This window comes from Phasianus colchicus, chromosome 4 (assembly GCF_987193195.1).
Source record: "Phasianus colchicus chromosome 4, bPhaCol1.hap1.1, whole genome shotgun sequence".
Lineage (NCBI taxonomy): Eukaryota > Metazoa > Chordata > Aves > Galliformes > Phasianidae > Phasianus > Phasianus colchicus.
The window spans coordinates 11436034-11459804 of record NC_143439.1 but is presented as its reverse complement, the minus strand read 5'-3'; the positions used below and the strand labels follow the sequence as shown (position 1 = coordinate 11459804).

The window sequence follows — 23771 nt, the reverse complement described above, 5'->3', positions numbered from 1 at the left end:
TGGCTATGAATAACTGAAGTGTTCTCCTATAGTGACACACACGATGCAGCGGATGGCTACATCTCATTTTCCCTGCAGCAGGACAAGCTTCGGGAGGATGCTTTTAGCTGAGCTCTCCAACATATACATAAACGGAGCATCCTGTAGCATGAAGAGAGACCATCTGGATCTTACTTGCAGAGGGCAAACGTACCAGCAGCTTTTACTTCATCTATGCTACCAATTAAACTGCTTTTTTTAATGACTGGCACTAGGGACCCCTTGAGGTTTTTTTTTAAATGTAGGTCATCTCCTTCCTCCGCGGTTGCAAGATACCACTTCTTACAGCCATTCCAGCCATTGCTGATGAGGACAGGTGCTGCTAAAAACCTGTAGTGCACCTCTCACCATCTGCGAACTGCAAACAGCAGCTGCAAACTTCCAAAGGAGTCAGCAGAACTGCGCGGCTCACTCCCTGCCTCTGGGAGCTGCTGTGCCTGGCGGGAGAGGCAGGGCTTCAGGCAAGAAGCAGTTAAAGGGGAGATGGAGCAGGTTTGAAGATTTTGGGCCACCTTCTGGTCTCCATCCCACATAACCCACTGCACTGGATTAGAGTATTGTGACTAAACAGAAAAAAAATGGTGCAATATTTATATTTAAATTGGCTCATTTATGAAAATGAATTCCTCGCTCTGTCACATTAGCCTAAACTCTCTTTTGCATTTCTTTTAAATTATACATATGAAGGCAAGGTTTCAAAAAAGCATTGACACGGAAAAGATTTTACATATGCTTCTCAAATAATGTGTGACAGTGCACACATACATTTTGATTTTGCAAACAAGTTATCGGGAAAGAATTCACTTCGTATAGAATTAATGCTGCCAAAATCAAGAATTGGAAGGCAATTAGAAAGAGCCACACTGCTGTCTGTCAGCAGAAGCTTTGGCTGTCTGCTCGCTTCCTGAGTACCAGAACCGCAGTGTGCTCGCCTGCCTTGTTTCTGTTGCAGTTATGTGACACTATCATGGATACGCAGCACAAGGACATGCTGGTTCTATGTATATTCAGAATCCGTGGCTAGTGAAGGCATTCAGCTGATGAACTGCACTAAAAAAGCTCAGAATTAACCTTTTTCCTAAACCAAAACGAGTACCCTCACATTCCCCAATTATTTGTGAGCACACCGAAATAATCCTTGTTTTGTGAGCTCATTACAGAAATCCCCATTTCCATCTCAGATATTTCACTATATTTCTCACACCTGACACTTATCAGACACTACTGTTGGTCCTTCTCCAGATGAAGATGACCTCTGTGAAATTCCCTGCTCATCAAATTAAACAAAGTAGGACATGAAGAAGAGTAAAACCAGGATACAGCAAGGGATGCTGGCTGAAAAAAAAACGATGAGAGCGAAGGCAAACATGATGAATCCACTGAACCCAGGAATCAAGCAGGCAAAACACAGGTCAAATACAAAATGCAGCTTTTGCTGAGTGGAACAGAAAGGAAATTAGAAACATGACCAAACATTCCAAGCTGGGCATTCCCCTTTAGTGAAATCTGTGGTACGTGCAAGTATACAACAGCCCACCTTCCTATTCTGCCACACTGCTTAGCTCCTTGCGTTCACAAGATGCACAGATTTTCATATGCCTGCTCCAGAGGCGTATTTTGTCTCCACAACAGGAAAAAGAATGTGACTTTTACCTTGGAACTGATTGACCTGTTGCACTGGATATGGGCTCCGCTGTTGCTGCAGATGCTGCCGAGGCAAATGTGACTGCTGCTGCAACTGCTGAAAATGAATGAGGGAAAGAAAGCAGAAGTGAAAGAGATGATTAATTAATTAGTGAGCTGGAAAGAGGCTGGTGACAAAAGTGCTGCAGCAGAACCGCAGTATTCCTTATCTAGCAAGCCGTTCTGGAGAGACAAGTAGAGACATTTGAAGAATCCTCCTGAGAGTACTTGGGCTACTCAACACACAGACTCCTTCTGGTTCAAAAAGGAATAAGCACTGAGGCTAACATCATCTCTCCTTACTTACAAGCACTTCATCTTGACCTCTAAACAGCAAACTGAACTGTCCTCGGGCTGAATGGGAAGGGAGGGATCTGAGATACCTCTTCTCACCCAGCTCTGAGCGCTGCTGTATCCGCACACCCTTTCCTTCCCCCAGCCCTGACGAGACCTAAATATATACAGGAATATATATATAATAATATATACGTATATAAATGTACATATTCAATAATATATATAATTAATATATAGATATTCCTATACGTACAGTCCTTGTGCAAGACTGCAGCCCACCTCTGCACATCCAAAACTCTCAGCTGCAAGGGACAATGCCTCCTAATCTGAGCACTGTGTCCCAAGACCATTGCCTAGCCAGACCAGAAACAGCTACTAAGGCACATTTCCTCTTCCTCATGCTATCTGGCGAGCTGGCAATTGCAGAATGCCCCCGTCCCTTAGTCCAGCCCATGCTGGTCCTCTGTGCTTTTTTTTTCCTGTGAATACTCAGGCATCTAAAACAGAATCAAGGGTTGATTAGAAAAACAGGGAGCATGTCTATCAGAGCTTTCAAGGCTCTGGGTATACTTGACTGAGCAGTTACTACAGTGACACTTCTTGTGGCTTCATCTGCACCTGTACGGATGCTTTGACCCAAACCAGGGCTGAGGAACAAAGGAAAGAGAATGACAAAGACAGAAAGGAAGCAAATACTAATCCTAATGTTTATAAATACACATTACATGTGATAAAAAAGATTAAGGGAACTTTATTAGGCACAAAGCACTCAAAAGCTAGGAGCTTACAGGCTGCGCCTTTTAGTCTTGCCTTCAGCATCCAAGTCAGTGACTGGCTCTTGGGTTTACACAAGTGAATTGGCCTGGTCCATGCAGAGGGAATATTACTGTATCACTGCTCTGTACTTGTTCCCTCTGAACCCATTCATGCATCTTCAAAGGATCACAGAATCATAGAATGGTTTGGGTTGGAAGGGCCCTTTAAGATCATCTAGTTCCAATCCCCCTGCTATAGGCAGGGACACCTCCTTCTAGACCAGGTTGCTTATAGCCTCATTCAGCCTGGTCCTGAACACCTCCAGGGAGGGGGCATCCACAACCTCACTGGGCAACCTGTTCCAGTGTCTCACCAGTCTAAAAGAAAGACTTTCTTCCTAGTGTCTAGTCTAAATTTACCCTTTTCCATCAGTAACCAGCACTACTTCTATGGTTATACAGCATGCACAAGTTCTAACTCAAAGTGGCACCCAGGTCTTAAACTGTATTTCCCCTACCAAGAGAGATACTGTTGAGCTTAGACTGACCTATCAGAACATTTTCTAGGTGAAGTAGGGGTTTAACTGCAAGTTTAACTGAGATGTGAGCTTGCAGTAACTGGACAGTGTGACTTTCTGCTGGCTTTTCTGCTGGGTTTCCTTTAAATTGCATCTGAATTTAACACGCATAAGACACGACCATCTAGAGCAGGTAACGTAATGTCTGTACTGCACAAGTGTAGAGCTCTGGGAATTGGTGTCAGGCTCAAATGTCACAGCTTCACACTGCCACTGCTGGGGTTGTGCTCACTGCTCCCCCACTTCAGCCCGCAGTTCCCAACCTCTCCCTGAGGCTAGCATGACTGCTTGCACTGTCTGTGTGATAAAACAGAGTAAAGAACTGATCCGGGAGATCAGAGAGAGAAAATTGCTGAAGGTGAAAGGAAGGGCTGTGCTGCACTGTCTGTAGTACTCGCCATCTCACACCAGCTGCAGAACCTGAGACAAACAGACACCGTACCTGCTCTGCTAGGATCTGCTGCTGTTGCTGCCTCTGCTCTCTTAGGAACTGCTGCTTCTGCTGCTCTATCACGTGCAGCTGGGCTCTCTGCTCGATCAGCATCTGCTTCATGATGGCCGCTTGTGGCTGGTTGCCCAGGAAAGGCCCTCCCGAGCTCGTGCCTGTGACCACGCTGCTGGCTCCTGGTGGGACAGAGGGCTGCATAGGTGCTGTGCTCCGGGACAGTCCCACCTGGTGCTGCTCCTGTGTGGAGAGAGGGAGAAGGGCTTGTTACTGAGGGTGCTCTGTGTGTAGGGAAGCTATGGCTCATTAACACTGAACGCTGAGTCTGTAGGCAACAGCTGGAGCTTGGAGAAAGTGGGAAAACTGGGCAAATGCTGGTGGCTTGTGGCCTCAATGTCTGCTGCAGGGACGTGGGCAGGTTTCTCGAACCAGAACCTGGAGTTCCAGGCCCCCTCTGATAAGGCAGGAGCACTTCATGACTCACCAGTAAGAAGAAAAGAAAACGAGGTTGAGGTTTATTTGCGCTCAAGACAAGCAACCTCTGAGCAATGGACTCAGGAGCCAGGGTTTGAGGCACACTGTGAGCCAGCAGCCCTCATTTCCATTGGATTGCCCCAGAATCTCAGGATTTAACCACATCACATGTTTATCCGAGATTCCATCCCACTAGGACAAAGAGCTTGTAGCTGGAAGGATGCGGGACACGCGATGCCACAGAAACCTATTCCTAAGATCACCCTGCTGTCCCCCGCCTTTGCGCGCAGGATCTTCCCGCAGACCCCATCTCCTCCGCACCTCCCCGCGGTGCTGCCGGGAGCGGCGAGTTGCCAGCAGGGGCCGCTGCCCGCCCGCTGCCACGGCTCGGCTCAGCTCGGCACGGCTGAGCACCGAGTGCTGAGGCCAGGCCAGGAGCGCTGCAATGGCCCGCGCTCCGGTACCCAGGAGCTGCGAGCTGCCAGCAGCAGAGGTGGAGGGTTCCTCCTCTACGTAATGCCGTAGCGTGGGGCGAGCTCACTGGCAGGGAAAAGCAAACTAATCTGAAGCCAAGAAACAAGAAGAAATACAATTTGTCCGCATCTCCACACTGATAGTCCCTGAAGGGCTCACTGCTGAAAGGCAGCTTCCCAGGGCTGAGCTTCTGTCTCTGTTGAACTCATGCCCTGGTTTGAAAATTTCCCCTGCTACTCCCTGCTCCCTTCTCACACAGCACCTCACCGCCTGGTCCAACATCTCCTAGCTCAGGGACACGAGGTGAGGGCTCCATCCTGCCCTCCCTTCCCTCCCCCTGCCCCAATGAAGTCATCAAGCTGAAGATTGCATAACTGATGCACAGAGCTATCTTGTGTTACACTGGGAGATGGGCCAACCGCTTCCATTTATAGACAACAGCAATGCCACGCTGCCAAAGAACCTTTGCTGCAGCTACAACAAGGGAAAGGGGGAAAGGAAAACCAGGAGCCAGGAGGCTCGCCGTGCAGTGACATCAGCAGGAGCTGCCCCGAGCCCTTGGGGACGCAGCCCACTTCAACACAGTCTCACAGCAGAGCTGCCATCCCAGCTCTCACGCACACAGAGGGAGCAGTGCCCCACGGCAGCAGTGCGCAGAGGGGCTCCGTGCCGTATTGCCTTACGCTGCTCCTTGGCTTTAAGGCTGCGGAAGACAGAGAGCTCTGCAAGACACCCCAGCAGCTGACAGCCCGCACAGCAGCTGGAGGAAATGTGAAGATTAGCACCAAGGTGTTACTTCCAGGGCTGTGTGTTCGGCCATTTCTAGGCACAGAAGTTCGCCTATTCATAGTGAAAACTTCCTGCTTCCAGCTTTAATAACAGATTTAAAGCCAGGCCTCTTTCATCAAGCCAGAACACCACTCTCCCTCCCCCCCTTTCCATTTTTTTTGGCCAAAGCACTTCCCAAACAATGATGAAAGGCCCCGCTGACATCACCAGGAGCAGCATAGGGCTGTGTGTCCTGACAGCAGGAGCAGGGCAGCAGGGCCCCACCAGCTCTTCCACGCAAACACCTCTGCAGTGGGCGCTGCTCCACTCAGTGCGTCCACTTCCCAAATCATCCATCCTGACCCTGCTCTTTGCTCTCCTCTCTCTGCCAACTGGCACTGCTTCCTTGCTACCCTCCAACCACCCCACCAGTCCCAGGGAAGCGGTGCTTGCTGGCCCCTTCCTGCAGTGTGACTCACAGTGTGACTCAGGCTGCTGTGATTCCGGACAGATTTTTGGGGATGCACAGCAGCGAGGGGACAGCCCTGCTCCTTCCCCCAGGCCTGTGTGCCTGTGTGAGGGTGCCCTGCATGGCAGTATATACGTACTCAGGAGGGTGGACTTCTGTGGGGACACATCTGCCTTGTCAGTGCCTGAGAGGGAGGTGCCCGCTGCTGGCAACTGGTCCTTGGTTAAGCACAAATCCCGTGTTCTTCAAACGTATTTCTGGGGCGATGGATCCTTCTCAGGAGTTTGGGGTGATGCATGCGTATGTACGGTTATGCGCATTTAACATCAGTGGAATTGAAAGCAGTGTCAAAGTGAAACAGTCAGTGGAACCTGAGGTCACTGTGCATTCTGCAGTATGTGAACTATTGCAGTCCTTCAACACACAAGCAGCAAAAGAGCAAAGAGAAGCCAGGAGGTGGCTTATCCTCCATACTGCATTACAGGAACGACACTAGAAAGATGTGTGCAATCAGATGTCTACATTTTCGAGTCAGAGCAGAAAAAGAAGAAACAAAAATGATTTGAGGCAGAAAGTATCTTCCAGTAAAGGACTTCAAGAGCTCAATCATTCAGCTTACCACAAAGAAAACAGAGATGCTTTGACCACGGCGTATAAAAATACCTTCACGAGGGAACGAATCCTTTAAAGAGCCCTTTTATCCAGTGAAGAAGGCAAAACCAGATAGAAGGGCTGGAAGCCAAAGACGGATTCAAATCAGAAAGAAGAATCAAATTTTTAGGCCATGATTTCATTACCCAGCAGAACTGGCAGGTCTCTGCTGTTTGATGCCTCCTAAGACAAAAGCCTTTCTGGGTAAATACAACTTTGTAGTGCAACCCACAGGTCTGTGATGGACAAGGCACTGCTGACCTCACCTCCACGCACTCTGAGCTGCTGCTTGCCGGCAGCAAAAATGTCACTGGATTTCTGTACATACCATCACAAGAAAACTTATTGCGTACCCAGTGTTTTGGAGTAACCTACAAGCACGTTCCTGTGTTCCCCCAGAAATATTTCCATTAAATTCCTGTACGGTTGTCACTTACTGTGTCTGGCAGGGATCTTAATCCCTGTCTAAACCTGGCTGCCCAAGCGCAGCCACCTTCAGCAGATAGGTGCCATCTGACTGACTGAGGGAGTTACAAATCCATTCGCTTCTGACTTTATTTGCCTCACATGAGCCAGCATGCAGGATGAAGGGACAGGCTGAACTGTTTTGTGACTGCACCCACCAGCAGACTTTGCAGGGCGGACCGCTTCACCCTCATCCTCTGTCATCCATTCCAGGGAGGGGCTACGAACCTCTCCTCTCCCTGGGCCCCCGGTTGCCATGGCCTTTCAAATAGTATCTGAGCGAACAAGATCACTCTGACGTTTGATGCCAGACCTCTGCATGCAGCCCATTTGTTTTCCTTCCACCTCCCATCCCCTGCATTTCTCCTCCCCCTGTTTTCGATACGGTTTGCTCCTGCCGCAGAACAAACAGAATCCGCCAGACTATCACTTTGGCGTACGTGTTAGTTCATCAGAGGGACTAATTTCTTTATTTCTAGCGACAAAGTACACAACAGAGGATCTGAAAATGAGCAAGTGTTTTCCTAACACCGTTTAGGGGCTAAAGACTCCTGCAGGCCCTCACCAGCGCCCACACCTCACCACAGCTTGCAATCCACACAGCCTGCTTGGGTGTAGTGTCACGGTGTGTCCCTGCTGCCCCACATGGGCATGGAGCTCCCTCAGGAGCCAGTGCTCGTGGCTGTGGTTGGGAGCAATGCAGTGAGGGCTGGGCTGACCCCAAGGCCACAGCCTGTTGGAAATGGCAGCGCTAAAGGTTTTAGCTTTAATCAATGCCCGCTTCGAGTCCATCTGGAGCAGAAGGGAGGAGAGCTAATGCGAAACACAAGGATAATTATGGCTAGAGAGCCCTTGAGAAGGGGGAGAGAAGAAAAATGGAAGATGAAAGCGGGCAAACGGTTTGAACAAACAGTCACACAGGGCCAATGAAAAGGGGAAACAGAGGGAAAATGACACAATAAAAATAAATGCTGTAAGAGAAAGAAAAGCTTCTAGCACATACAGGGAAAAATGGAGAGACTGAGAAAACACAGATATAAGGAAAAGATGCTCTGAAGAAGTTTTCAAGCAGCAAATGCTAAACCGCAACCCGGCTGTCCCCTCTGCTCTGATGTCCCAAGCCCACATCACATTATCACCTCGCACCCCACGGAGCTCGCTGGGTACAGAGGCATTTCACAGCCCAGCTCCAGCTCATGCCTGGCAGGAGCTGCCCGGTGGCTCTTCTAGATGCTTGTAGAGTTCGGTTGTTTTTGTTTTCCTCTTGGTGAAATTTTGCTCATTCTCCCCTCAGCTGTTTTGTTTGAGAATAAACAAAGGTATTTTTCACGCTTAAGGACATTTTTCAGATCCTTTCCTCTGTGCTGTGATAAATGAGATCTCTTTCATTTTCAGAAAAAACAAACTTGGCACTTGTGTTGATCCTCAGCAAGAAGCATGTAATTTGCCAAGCCCGAAAGAATCCTGACTGAGAAATAAACACACGGGGCCATATGCTCTCCTTCCCCTACACAGAAGGCAACTTACCTCAAAAATTGGTAAGAGGCTGCAGTTGCCCCATGTTGTTCTTCTGCCAAGGCAAAAAGAAATCCTCAGAAAACTTCACCGCAAAGGTTTGGGGCTCTCACAAAGTAGCTGTGCTTGTGGGGACCTCTCCTGCACCTTCCCCACCCTGTCGGTGACTCTCTGGCTTCTGTGTTGGCACAAATGGGGTCAGGGAGTGCATATGCTCGCAGTACCGCTGCATTATCCTTATCAGTATTTCCTGGCACTGCTTGATTTGCAAGTGAACAACCCACACAGCCCAACTGTTCCTTTCGTACCCCCCTCCCTGCCTCATTCACAGCGTGCCCACATGGCAGGAAGATCACATCCCATAAGGGCCTCAATGAATCAAGGACCCTTTTCGGTCCCCCCTTGCTTCGCTGAATCGCTACGGGAAATGCCATGTATGTAACAAACACAGAGACAGCCCACCAGCTTTCAGTGGACTTAAGCAGATGGCATTGTGTGATGGCTAAAAACACCACAACAGACACATGGATACTTTGATGACCTGTACAAATTCATGCATAAATTCCAGGATTGTCTCCTGTCAGACACCAACACAGGGAGCTGGAGTAACTCTCATCCCTGAATGCAGGTACTCGTCCATGCAGCTTATCTGCAGGTGGTATTTCACTCTAAAATCAAGAACCCAAAGGTTCTTGGGAAACGGTCTTCCACTGCCGCTGCCCAGCAAAGCCATGCTGTCTTTGCAGTGGTTTCAAATAACTCACTCGAGGTGGCTGGGATGGCGTGCCAGTCCTGGGATTTTATGAGCTACTTCTTTCAGCAACCTTGAACCAAGGCTGCCCATCACCCACTTCCAGCACTGAAACCCCGCTCATTTTTCCTCCAGCTTGGACACAGCCTGTGTGTTTCCATTAACCACCCAGACTTTGTTTTGACATCCAATCTCACCAGCCCTAGTAAGAACTGACAAATAATTCTCATTTGGGCAGTGCCTAGGCAGTCTTCAGCCATAACACGCTCTTCACTGCATGGTTCCTGCCTTCTCTCCAGGGTCTCCTTTATTTATACAGCTCAGGAAAACTCCACTCCAGAATTAATTCCTTTTGCAAGGCCTGACTCATCTTGGCTTTAGGCAGTCCCCAGACCTCTAGATGGAATGGCTTCCTTCACTGAGGAAGTCCTTGTTCACTCCTCCTGAGGCCTTCTGAATATCCTTAATACCTCTTCCGGAGACAAGTGCTTATTAAGCTTTAAACTTGTTTTTTTTTTTAAACATCCTGTACACCATGAATGCTTTTTCCCCTCCTCGATTCTGTCATGTTCCTAATGCTTACTCATGTTTGCCAGCCTAGCCAGCCCTTACCACCGCAATCCCAGCTGCCTTTCTGCAGCCTTTGACTCACTCCTCAAGCCTTACCTTCTGCCATCACTGAAAAGTCACATCTCTGCTCAGGGCTGTGCTGACTTCTCCCAAGAGAAACTCCACAAAGCAAGATATGATCTCCCTCGCTCCCTCTGCTTGCTCTCCCTTGCCTCCTGCCCAGCTCTCCCTCCCAGCTGTGGCCCCACTGCTTGTCCTGATGACCTCGCTGTGTCCTGTTTTCTCATCTCCCCTAATCCCATCTGCCTCTTCTTCCTTCAGGTCTCTCCCTCTGCCTCCTTCCCCTCACCATATAAGCATGCTTTAAAATAAAAAATCTAAGCAATCCTTGACTCCAAGTGCCTCTCCAGCCTCTACCCTATCCCTCCTCTCACTGTCATCTCTAAGCCTATTGAATGTGCTGCCTATGATTTATATGATTTGGATTGAATTTAGCCTCCATCTCCAGCACAGATTCTTTTCCAAACAGGCTTTTGCTTCTTGCCTGTCACAAAAACCAGTATCACAAAGTCCCTAATAGCCTTTATCTTGTGGAGCTTGGTGCTATATTTCTCCATGGCCGCCTGTCAGCTCCCAGCAGTGCTGACCAAACTGTACCTCATGTCTCCTCTCTCCCCAGTACCCTCACTTGCCTCCAGCACCTTTTGTTGCCCACTCCACGTTACTTGTACTATCTAGTCACTGCTCACCTCTGCACACTTTTGCAGCTCTGCAACCTCAGTCCTCTTTTTTCTCCCCCTTGTCACATCTCTCTGTCTGTACAAGTCCAAGGACTCCCTCTATGCTGGCAGTTCACAGGCCTGCTCCTATCTAGCCTGACTAAATTCATACCTGCCTCTGGGATCACCTTGTGGGTACCCACCAGCTCGAAGCAGGCTCCAGTCCTCCATCACTTGCCTGTAACTGTGACTTGGCCCGTAACCTGGTCATCATCTTTGTCTCAGACCTCCATGCCAAGCCCCACAGTCAGGCTCACATCCCCTCACATTGCAATGGTCTCAATCTCACCTTGGCTGCAGGCAGCTGCTGCCCAAGCCACGTTCTTCACCCATTGTCCTGACTGTATCATCTCTCCCTTTCTAGCCTGGTTTCCTTTCCTTTCCAATTTCAGCCCCCTCCCTTGCTTTCAAACCCAAATGCAGAATATCCTGCCTCACAAACCATCTCTTGTTCATTGCTGAGCGTAGCAGCCCACCCCATCACGACCAGCTCTTTTCTCCTTGCTATATTTTAGATACAAGTGCCTTCATGCTTTCCTCCCTGCTGGACCGCATTTCTGGGAGGAGACACTCCAAATCATGCAAATCTGACCATGACCTCTGGCCCCAGTGCAGTCAGATTTGTAGGAGTCTGTGCAAGTTCCTGTCTCCACGATGCCCAGCAGCAGCCTCTGCTGTTTCCTTGCACTCCCTGGTGTGTTTGTCTCCCGCATTATCTCTTATCTCGCTCTTAGTTGGAAGTACTTGGGGGGAAGGAAATATATTTACATCCTGCACTGCAGGGAGCCCCACACAATAGGGCTCCTGGGCTGTGACTCAGGGGTGCCACCCAGCACAGCAATTTACAAGTACAGCTTCACATCTGTGCGTGGCTAAGGATACTGCTTTATATTCTGTAGATGTGAAATTTTGCTGTTCTCAATGTGCCCTTGCTCTACTTCTTCTCCTTTTAAAGGGTGCAATATTAGGATGAGATATTGTACGCTGAAAAAGTCAGGAAATGCTAAGCTACAGTTCCCACGGCAATTGTAACTCAGGCTCATATGGCAAGGCACAAAGGTTATCACCATACACAGCAACGGAGGATGCTGAACTCCTGCAAAGTGACCAAATTATCGCTGTGGCAGACACCAGGTCTTTGAACTTCTGGGCAGGTGGAGTCTTAAGACATTTACAGGGGTTTTAGCACTTCATTCTAGAAAGCTGAAGTCCATCAACTTACAAATAAAAGTCAAAATTATGTTGTACAGTGAGCAGCCAGTCCCAGCAGCAGCGTGTAACTCTCTTTGCAGAAACACAGCTAATGGCAACAAGAAATATTTCCATTACTTTATGAGCTCTGGTAGCTGTCAGCAGAGAGAGGAATCTGCCGATCAGAGAAATCTGGGAAGACATCAGTGTGTCAGAACAAGTGAAAAGACTTGACACAGAGGGCACATTTTTGTTGAGCAATTTGCATTAGCACTTCTGGACAAATTCTACATTTCACATGCAATTCACAAACCAACAGCAGCAGTGCTAATTGGTGCGGTTGCCACTCAAATGCAGTGCCTTGTTTGAGCTATCACTAACGTGAATGAGGACTACAGACTTTTTTGAAAAAAATGCAGCAATTATTTTGCAGGCTTTGGGGTCCCCCTGCCCCCACTTTCGTTCTTGTAATTTTATTATCAATATACCTTAAAATAAAATGGAACGGAAATGCAAACCTCCAAAAAGATCAGCTGAAGTTATTAAGAAAAAACTGTTTGCCAAATACTGATGCTCTTCATTGCTACAACGGTCGGCCCTGTCGCCATGCTGCATCTGACTGTGTCGCAGGGTGCCACAGCTAAATGTTGATCTGTAAAGCCAGAAGTAAGTGGCAGAGTACTGGTGACTGAAAGTTCCAGGCACCGAACCAAGGCTGTGCTCTGCACGTATCTCAAGCGCTGATGGGGTGACAGAATCTCTCTGCCTCCTCTGAGGTGGTAATTGAAGTTATTTAACTTAAAACAGGGCAGATCTCTCATCCATCATTCTTTATCTTTTGTAAAATCAAGTATCCTGAGAAAAGGAGAGCGCTTCCACACCGCAGCTCTCTATCACCAGCTCTCTAAGTGCTCAGGCAGCTGCAGCTCAGCTGAAGGAAGGTTTGCCCGATTCCTTTTCATAAAGTTGGACAGCTATTTTTATACCTTATTTCCTTTAGGCCCTCACAGTGCAAACTCCAAGGAGCTAATGGGATTGGCAGGCACGTAGATTATTGGTGACCTCTTCTACCCCAGCATTCTTACTATATTTTTTGTAACACACAGTGAGAAAGGGAGAAACCTACAATTACAAATCTGTCAAGCCAGCTCTGATACCTTTATGTTCAAATGCCCTAGGAGAGACCAAGGTACAATTGCTAGAGATAGAACAGAACCAAACAAAACCCTATATAGATATACATCTAGATCTAAATAAATCTAAATCTGAAAGACTGGATTCCTAATGCAATAATTAGGTTGTTTCTCCACAGTGCCACACTGTGGGCTCTGCCGCATGTCACCCAGCAGCGTCCTGCTCCCCCAGCCGCACTCCCAGCCCCAGGAAGGAGCAGAGGTGTGGAAGGACACATCACCACAGCTACTTGGCACATCAGGAGCTCCTGGCCCAGACAGCTGATCCCTCAACCTCTTCACAGAGAAAAGCAAGCAGTGCCTACGTGAAGCCATGGGCTGTGCTTTCTGGTGGCAGAGCAAGGCTCCAATGTGCCAACACATGATATGGCTGGCAGCTGCGATTCCACAAAAAGTGCAGAAGATATCTTGTGGACCTCTTAGTATTTTTTTTTTCTTCTGACTGAGAAGTTGGCAGTTCCTCACCTGCTTGAGTATAATTTACTGTAAAACATCAAACAGATGCACTCAGTCCTTTGCAGACATATCATTACCTTGTGTGTTGTTCACATAATGCACATCTGTGCCTATGTACTAGGCGGTACACCTAGTTAATGTGTGGGAGACTCCTAGGTTCAAAGCCTCCAGTGTTTCTTTTGTTCTCTAATGAATCCTTCTTTTGTTTGGCTCCCCCTCCCCTTAGGTTGTAGCTGTAATTCTGTCATTAGCATCTTAAAACTCTTTTCCTCTAAAAACACCTACAACACTACAATAAGCAGGGAACATCCTAGGTAAGAATCGTGATTCATTAGGTGCTTCCTAAGACAAGTTTAACAGGTCTGGGTCATCACCGCCAGCAGCATGTAGCTTGCTTAGCAAAATCAGTAATCAAATACGCCCCTAAAAACCAGGAGAGGAGGGATGGCAGCTGGTAGGCTAAGTCTGTAAAGTTCAAACAAGAGATGCATTCATGGTCACTAAGAGTGTCACAATTTGGATGAGTCTCTGCAGACCTGTGCCTGCTTCTCAGGGTCTAACAAAGCATTTGTGCCCTTCCATGAAGGCACATGGAAAATGCTGAGCTGTTTCTTTTGCGTGGAAACATTTAGTTGAGTTTTCACCTAACTTCAATCTAATGATGCCAAAGCTGATTTCCTAGATACGATGCACGAGAACAGGTAACACTGAGGTACCCACTAATCCTGACTTGTGGCGTGTTCAGTGGGCTCATTCCAATTCTTTCCAAAGCTGCCAGACCTCTTCTCTGAGACAGCTTAGAGACTGCGAGAGAGCCAGGGTGTGATCTGGGGAATTTCCTCTGTGGGAAATGCAGAGCCAAAGCAGGAAGGCCACACCACTGGCAGAAGTGTCAGGGCTCCCACGTACTGTGTGTCTTACACGCTGTGGACATCTCTGGCAGTTTAACTGCAGTGCTTGCGTGTCCACACACCATTATCTGCATGCGTCTGCACTCCAATAAGAGAGCTCAGCTTCACAAAAGCTTGTGATTCTTAGCCAGTACGGTGATATGTGTCTAACTTTGCCAAACAGCTTCAACTTGTAAGAGAATCAGAAGATTTCAGCATTTAGTTTGTCACCACCACAAAAAAAAAAAAAAAAAAAAAAAAAATCAAATCAAAAAGAGCTCCTTAACAGGCACAACATGTTAGTAATGTGCATTGTTGTCCCATAGTCATCAATTAGCATTATTATCTTTACTTAACTGTAAGTGGCATGTTTCCTTTGCTGGCTTCCTTCCAATTAATCTGTGACTGAGCTGAGGTAGCACGCTGCCTCAGTGCTTGTGATGAGACATTCCTCTCTTCAAAAACACAAATGCACCATCACCTGAAAAATGATGTCATTTTTGTGGCTTTTCAGTTACAACCAAGGCAGAGCCCCAAGCCCTGAAGCTTGGCCTCTGACTGCTCCCACCTTCCTGCTCCTGCTCCTCACAGCAGCGTGGGCACCCCACTGCCCGGTGGCTGCAAGGGGCAGCATGCCCTGTAACCACTGCCTTTCTGTAAACCAAGTGGCACCATGCTCACACAGATCGACAACAACACGCAGCTGCAGAAGAGGAAGGCCTGCTGCACTTTCAGCAGGTGCTCAGCAGAGGCGTGTTTGCTCACAAGAGGAAATGACCCAGGATTTATAATGGCAAAAGCAAGTGCGCAAGCTGAAAGACTAATTAGCCCATTCCCTCGCCTCAAAATATCTTCTTATTGTCTGAAAATACTTCTTATATCTTAGGTGAAATGAAGAGCAGTGGACAGACTGTTAATAACCACATTACAATAAAACCACGTCTAAAAATTCAGAAACCAAAGACATTCCTGTTCCCAAGGTTGTGCTCGAAAGCAATCCACTACTGTGGCTCTCATTTATGTGTTTTCACCATGTTTCCCCCACACTAATCTTAGACAGCTTCAAAATTAATTTCTTCTTTCTCAAAGGCTGTGGCCAAGCTGGCTGGTGCAGGCAACAAGCTACTGCATTTTCCTGAAGCCAAAAATCACTGCCTTACAGGACAAAAATCTTCACCCACCGCAGCCTCAGTAGTCACAGCTCAGTGCAAAGTACAGAGCTGCAGCTGCAGTCTTAGCATCTTTTCCAGGGGAATGCAAGTAATATTAGTGCAAAGAGAGACCCAAAGCTATTTAAATTCCAAAACCAAACTTAATTGCTTAATTGAACAAGGTTACATCTCCTCAAGAATAAGTCAAGCCGTTCAGCAGTGGAAAAAACTCATGTTGACACTGCCCTTGTTTATTTGGCCGTGTGTCAGCCCAAGAGGGTATATTTAGCTTTTGTGTGCTTGCAGGACTGCATCTTGCAGCTCAACAGGAAATCTCTGGAGTCAAAGCTAAAGATATCACTGCACGCTCGGAAATTTACAGCCAGCTGTAAAAGTGGAGCTGTGGTGGTCGGAGTGCTCAACAGCCTTCTTTCAGACAAGCGAGGAGGCTGAATTAAGCACTCCACTGTATTGAGAGCTGGGCAGGCAGGGTGCACCCGACGAGCTAAACATAGCAACAGGGGCGGTCTTCTCTTCCTCGGATAATGCTGGATTGATCCATCCCGTTCCCATTCCCTAACTGGTTCAAGTGGGAGAGCTGGGGCATGCATACATATGGAGCTGCTGAAGAAGCGCAAGCACCTCCTCCTCCTCTGAAGCTTTAGGAAATGTTAGCAGTTATCAGACTCATCTCAAAAAAAAAAAAAAAGAAAAAAAAAAAAAGATAAAACACAGAAGAGAATACACATTCAACACAGGTTTTCTTTTTTGTTAAAAAAACCTTAATGGGGGGTTGTGGTGCCAGACCAAGCGAGTGTGAACACGGAGAGAATCCTCAGGATTTTCACAGTGCCCTCACTGCTTCTGAGCCTCTCCGTGGGCCTCACCTAGAGCTGGGTCACAGGGAAATACTCCATCAAGGGAAGAGTTGTAGGAGGTGACTTCTGAGATAGAGGTTTCAGTGCTCCTTAAAATAGGCCAAAATTCACCACCCTGCAAAGACATAGTGAAGGGCAAGGCCTCAGGGCAAACTGCGGTCCCTGTGCTTGGTGGCCTCACCCTGTGAGCCCTGCAAGGCACCGCATGCAGTGCTGTGCTTTGTTAGCCCTGTGGTGTGCCAAAGGATCAGCCCCGCCGGCTTCAGCAAAGCAAAGGCAGGAACACGACCCAAGGCTGTTCTCTTCCGAGAGAAAGAAGAGACAGGATGCAAAGCCAGCTCTTGTTTTCTGTTAATAAGCTCTTTCTTTCACTATCTTATCATTTTCTCTCAAGTAAGGCTAGCTGACTGCATTTATCTCAGCTTTGGGAAAGCTTCATACGGTCCAAGTAACACGAGTAACCCAAAGCACATCCCTCTTTGCTCAGCAACAGGAGAGCCACGTATGTTTATGAAACAGAATCAAAAAGGAGGAAATGTAAACAAGCAGTCCCCTCTTGGACGAGCTCCTCAAGATACAAAGCGTTCTGTCAGCAGCTGCCGAAGGAAGTACCACAACCCTTTGAGTCCTGCATGCTGATACCAAAAAAAGCAACTTGGTTTATCTAAGTAAGATTAACCTGTTTTCTTGTGAGCTGATGCCATCCTGTCTACAGCTGACCAGTTCCACAAGAAGCAGCTCATTTCTTCACCTCCAGACAGGCCATTCATGCAAGGAAAGGGCGCAGAGGTATGGATTTAGTCTTAATAAAGCATACAGAACTTCCAGGAAGGCAATTAGTTGTAAAGACGGGATTTGGTGGTCTGAAGCATTCACAATCCCAGCTGATTCTGGACAAATTACTGCCTTGCCTCAGTAGCCCCAGCCATATTTCACTGAGTGCTGATACCAACACAGCACACCAGGACCTGGCGAGCTGCAGTGACAACCACGTGCTCCAAGACTTTTCTCAAAAAAACAGAACCATCAGAATTGTATTCACTTTCTGCAAGCATCCAAACAAACTAACAGGCAAAAATCTGATTTGGATCCAAGCAAGGAAGAAAAGGAATGAATTCACATATTCTATTTAATTCTGGCTTGCTTTCTGCCATGCAGGAGAAGGCAGGCAGGCCACCTGGCCAGCGAGGAGGGATTCGCTGCAGCCCAGGCAACACTCATTTCTCTGAACCCCGACATAAACCCTTCCCTCTTCCAGAGCTCAGTGAGACTGAGTGGCAGAGCCCCACGAATCTGTCACGGCTGTCGGGAGCTGACAGCTGTGCGCTCCCCCTTCGACAATCTGTTTCCTCTTTGTCAGGTGTAATTTGAGTGCTACACACCACCAGGCACACATTCAGCCCCTCATTACCGGCGCCTGTGTGAGACTCGGTTGCCACTGGAAGATTTAAGGATGATGCTGAGACGGGTGCTGCAGCGGGCTGCTGTTGGCTGCCAGCCGGCAGCTCTGCTTGCTGGAGGAGGCATGGTGTCTCCCGTTAGCACCGCCAGCTTACCAATGAGCTGGCTGCAGGAATCAAAGGCCAGCCGTAAAAGGGAGGCCTCTTTGCAGTGAGAAGCATGACAGATTTCTACTCTGAAGGCACTGGTCTCAAAGCGTGAATGTATGCCATAGTAAAAGGCTGCTCAGCAACCTTCTCTACTGGGGCAGCTCTTCGGGTTGCTGACATCTCCATAGAGCACACCACAATCCCCAAAAGGTGCTGTGCCCAGCCACGACCTGGCTAGATTCAGTCCCTAGAGTCTACACAAGATGCCGAGGATGCAAAACTGCTGCTGGGATTACACTGCCTACGTTTACCTCTACATGAAGTACACCGAGCTAAAACGGCCCTTCTCTGATAATCCCAGCATTTCAGAGCGTAGTGCCAGGAGTGCTCTCTGAGGGCACTGTTTAGTGGAGCATCACATACAACACAGAGCATGAGCAGCAGCATCACAGGAGGCAGCGACGCAGGCAATCACCCAGTCTCTCAGCTGCACAGGATTGCTCCCTTGAGGACTTTTTAGCCCAACATAGAGGCATTACTGCAGTGAGAGAATCTCAGAGCACATCAATGCACCTTAACAAACAATGAAATGCCTAGAATGAGGAGGTGATCAAGAACTTTGTGATATATGCCCATTAGCAGACAAGTCCTTCTAGAGAAAGCCTGCAGAGCCTTCTTGTTAAAAGCCAATTGGATGAGTAACATTTAAAAAAAAAAAAGATACGTGTGTCACTTTTCACCAGCTGCCCCCTGGCTCAGTTCAGACAATTACAGCTTAACTACCAGGGTTAAGCTAAAGCCTTCTATGGTGTCAGGATATGAGATGTGGAGGGACACTGTCAACTACTTCAGACATTGAAATATCATTTATGAGAAGGGGAAGCATTCCCTGTCAGCTCTTTCTTTTGTATCTGAAAGAAGTAAGAGTACTTAGAAAGGTAAAAAGTGGTAGGTGTTTCTCACACTAGCCTTTACCTGCAGTCTTTCATTTGCACAGCTGCTGTGAAGAGGAGCCTACTCTGGAGTAAAATGGCTTTGCCATTTGACAGCAGCAGGGGACCAGCTGCCTTCCCCACATGTCTGCTCCTGATGAGCTAGCTTCCAGCAGGGCCACCTCCATGCCCAAAGACAACATGTCCCCAGACAGAGACTGAAGCCTTGAAATCAAATCCCTGCATATGCATCAGGTGCTCCCTTACTTACCAGGCTCACTTGGTGCGCTCTTTAAAGCTGCCATTCAGTACAAAGAGAGGAGAATTACAAGCTTACCTTTAACCAAAGGCAGTTACATGAGATGTCTCTTAAACACCTCCAGGGATGGGGAATCCACCATGTCCCTGGACAGCCTGTTGCAACACTCAACTGTCCCCGTGAAGAAATTAACCCTTACATCCATTCTAAACCTCTCCAGCACAACGTGAGACCATTAATAACACACGTGCAGTTTGGTCAGTTCCAGATTATTCTCTGGATCCCTAAAACTTTGAGTATAGAAACTTGCTTAAAAAAATACAAGAGCTCAGACATTCAGTCACCTGACTCCAGGAATCAAAGACTTGAGACAAAAAACAAGGGATAAAATCCCAAGATCCCATTACTGCTATGCTTATACATGGCCAGAATCAGCAAGAGAGATCTTGCTGTTCAGAAGATAAAGGTTTATCAGTGACGAAGCCTGGATGAAAATGTAAAGTAAACCCGTGTAGAATGGTATTTAAACTGCATTTCTAGTGTTGCCAACTGTTACAGTTGGTGTTACAGCTGGAAAGATAATCGTGGTGAAAATGGGAAAAGAAACAAACAATAAAGGCATGCTCACCTGTATCTGAAGATCTAGGTTTGCAGGAAAGATTCCACAGAGGAGGTATCTCCAGAAAGACACCCTTCCCCAGTGGCAGTCAGCCCTTAGATGGGGTCTAGAAGGAATTGCCTTCACCTGTGCTCCCACAGCTGACTCAGTCCTTAGGTGATCAATCAGTGGTTCAGGCCATGACTCAACAGATCCCATACACCAACATAACTAAATGTTTAGTTACCGTGATATTTAGTTGTGTTTATAAATGAAATATAGGATTTGTAGTTTGATTTATATTATTTCTTAAGATGCTTTTTAAAATGTTTAAGTAACTACCTGGAGCGCTGAAAGTCAGGAAATCCAATACATAGCCTACCACCAGCTGCTAACTTGCTACTGGATCCTGAGCATATGCATGCACTGGGGCGACACTTCCAGTGTGTTGAGATTCTCAGGACATGAACGTGCAAAGCCTGGTGCTTCTTTCATGTGCATTTCACCACTTTCAGGGTGAAATTTCTCCTTGGACGCCTGCACGAAGACCGTGCCAAACGCAATAGATGTGCACGTATGCTTTTAAAAAAGAAGCTCTGGCTTACTGACGGGAGAGTGCTTGTTGTTCTTTGGTTTTCAGCAAAGGCTTCTTTCCAAGGGCACAGGGAACCACCCTTCTGTCAAAAACAAACTGCAAGCATTTCCCTCAGCCACGCACACAGTCTGTGAAAACCAAAGGACTCACATGAAAGAGCAGGGAGGGCCTGCACCAAGCTCCAGGAGGAAGGTTTTATTTCTTTTTTCTTCTGCATCACTGTTAAACAGCCCCTCTCCTCCAGCCTGCAGTATGTGTAGCGCAGCATTTGTTCTGAGCTAACGCCATCCACTCACACCTCTGCTGGTGAGGTTCACTTGGCAGCCTCCTGCCATGAACCACATTCCAGGTTTCTCAGGCCTATAAGGAGTCCCAAAAACAACGATTCATGAAAAAAGAGCATTTGTGAGGAATTCCACTGTTCCCACTTCTGCAAAGAAAGGGAAAGGAAAGAGTGAGGAGGAACAAACCAGTGCCCTCTAGGACAGCAAGTCCACAACAACCATCAGTTCAAATCTGCTACAGGATGTTTCTTTATACTGACTGCTCTCCACCCACTCCCAGCAGCTCCTTGTTTCAGCCCTCCCCTGTTTTCCAATGCTAACCTCCACAGGTGCATGAAGTGCTCCAGGATCGCCAGCTGCAACACACTTCCTTTTGCTAAAGAAAGAGTTGAGCTGATTTCAGGGATGCAACATGCAGTCACACACAGGGCCCTCTCCCTTGCACTATCTCTGCACTGACATCTTGTCCGCTGATCCAAACAAAACGTGTCTTGGACAAGCTAGACAGGACAAAAGCCAGCAAATCTGTCGATTTTAGGCACTGGAGAGCTCAAGCAGAATGAAGTTGGCAAATAACCCTGGAATGCGTAACCAGTGCTGTCACATCTTCACCTTCACCAAAAAGACCTTGCACAAAACCTCCTCTTACATCATTTTGTGTAGGTTTTTGATGCTCAGTATTTTTAAATCCCCTGTAGCAGCAGCTAACATATTTCTCTGTAGAAATGGATTTTCCCAGAAGAGGACATTTCAGAACTCGCGGTGCCTGAGGGACGGGACAACTCAAAGCCCTGCTTACACCACAGTGCCACCTCTGACCTGCCAACTTTGAAAAAAAGTATCACTAATTACTTGTGTATGTGCACATCTCTAAGCACAGGCTGGGTACCGGGACTTTTCAGTCAGTACATGGCTCAGGGACAAACCCATGCAGCACTGCAGGCAGGCCGAAGCTACCAAAACGTGTAGCAGCCAGAGAGGTAATGAAGAATAACCAACAGCATTTATTTACAGATCCACATACCTCCTGGTTTGATTCTATTTTCATCTGCAGTGCAATCTTCCATCTCAATCCTCCAAAACGTGAAGTTGTAACTTTATTTTGGGGGACAGTCTTCAAAATCATTTGATATCAAATGTCGTGCTCTTGAGTTCATTTCAACTACTGCTCCTCTGCTGTGCTAAAATAATGAATAATAAATAATGGTGGCAGCACCAGCAATAGCAGCAGCTGTGGCGAGACATCCAAAACCATTACACAGTACAAAAGGAAACAAGTCATATCTATTTCTCTCTTTCTCTTGTAATTTCTCGTCCTGTTTTTTACCATGGATTTTACTGCCGTTACTGTCCCCTGTATCTTTTTTCCTTTCTTTCTTTCCACCAAGGAATGGGAAATTCCTAAAAGGTATGTGGATTTCACAATGCCAGACTTTTGCTGACTGCTACTGGAATATATAAATTAAATCCTAACAACCAGGTAAGTAGAAGATGCCCTCACCAACTTTTGCTCTTATTTTTCTGTAGATCTTACTTCTTTCGAGCCCCATCCTGGAGAGGGTTGGTAAATTTCTACTCAGATAAATGTCATCCAGCATACTAACACCACCGGGCACCAGTTTAGTTTGTTATTCTTCTCCCTTTCACTTCTGATGTTGCTGAACTGAATACCACAAGGAAAACAGTGCCTGAAGGATGAACGCACACAAGGCCACCCGATTCCTCCTTCAGCATCCCCAGCCTGCTGACAAGCTGCTTTTCCTTGGCTGCTCTTTCGGAAGGCAGGAAGGTAGCACTATGGTGTGCTCTGGCTGACTCATCGCATGCATCGCAGTACAACTGCGCAGCTCCAACCAAGCCAACAAAAACCCTGCATATGTGCAAGCTGTAGCTCTGAAAGAGAATCGCGGCCTGCAGAGGCAAGACAGAACACTTCATCAGTCTGAAAACATTGGTGAAAGAGAAAAGGAGAGCATAAGAAAGATGTATCTGTCTGAGATCAGAGGCTGCTCCCGTCCTGAAAAGCAGCCATCTATCTGCTTGCCCCCTCTTCAAATTTGGCTTGAAAAGTGAGTTTTAAGAGAATGGCTCAGCGGGGGCTTTCAGTGACTGAAGTGCTAAATTTGAGACTTTCATACACGATGCAGCAACAGCTCTCTGTGATCTATGCTCAAGGTTGATAACTGGATCTTTGTTCCCCAAAACAGCTACAGTAAGGAGCGCTACAAAGGCTGTGAGCTCATGTTGTAAAGGAAAATGGGTGATTTGCTTTGACCACCAAATGGGTGCCAGTTGTGGCAATAAGAAGGCAACACGCAATCTTATGGGCTGGGGAAATAGTGACGTTATTTCTAAATGAGTGCCACACAAAGTGCTTTCACAGACAGGCACAACCTGAATGTAGTGTTCAATTTAAACACCGGGACAGGGTTTTACCCTTTTGAGACTTCTTTTCCCTGGAGAATTACCATTTCAACTGCATAACATTCATCACAACAGGTTCCTGTTTTCAGGGAAAAAGTACAAACATTTGAGGAGCAAAGTGCTTATAAAGCGTCAGACACCTTCCAACCTTCAGCAAAAATGTTTCATATTTTTCAAGAGGAGACAGTAATTTCTATGGTAGAAAACTTATGTAATCAATACTCGACACCAGTTTTTGTCCAGTGACTCTTCTATAGGCAACCTTCTGGCTCTGTTGATGGCTCACCATTTATCTTAACAGACCACTGTATATGAAACCAACCAAATAAAATACCCCTACACAAACTAAGCGGGCCAACTCCAAAGTTTCTTTGCAAAAGTTGATTTGCGGCAGAAGTGGAAATGCTCTGTAACAATTCATAAGTAACATAAATTCTGATTTTTGTAATGGTTAATACACAAACGTTCTCATTAAATTTCATTTAAAGTTATTAAAAAAACCAAACAAACAGCCAGGAATAAGGAAGAAGTCAGAAGAAAGAGTCAGTACTCCATGGTCTGCTAAGAGACAATACTTGCACTATTAATGCTGAAGATCCTGTCTTCTGCCTCTAGACAGCTAACAAATTACTTCATGCAACCCGGTCAAGAACAAGA

At 47.1% G+C, this 23771-nt stretch overlaps 1 protein-coding gene across 4 annotated transcripts in view; it reads right to left on the bottom strand.

The window, feature by feature from the left end:
* MAML3 (mastermind like transcriptional coactivator 3) overlaps positions 1-23771 on the bottom strand; it is a 201691-nt gene that overhangs the window by 4967 nt on the left and 172953 nt on the right. For 3 of the 4 annotated variants that reach the window (XM_090138646.1, XM_031588809.2, XM_090138647.1), the window contains exons 3-4: positions 3795-4037; positions 1693-1780 (exon numbers count right to left, since the gene is read on the bottom strand). In XM_090138646.1, the coding sequence (XP_089994772.1) occupies positions 1693-1780; positions 3795-4037 (331 nt within the window). The remainder of the gene's footprint in view (positions 1-1692; positions 1781-3794; positions 4038-23771) is intronic. The other variant, XM_090138645.1, reaches the window with a different exon arrangement.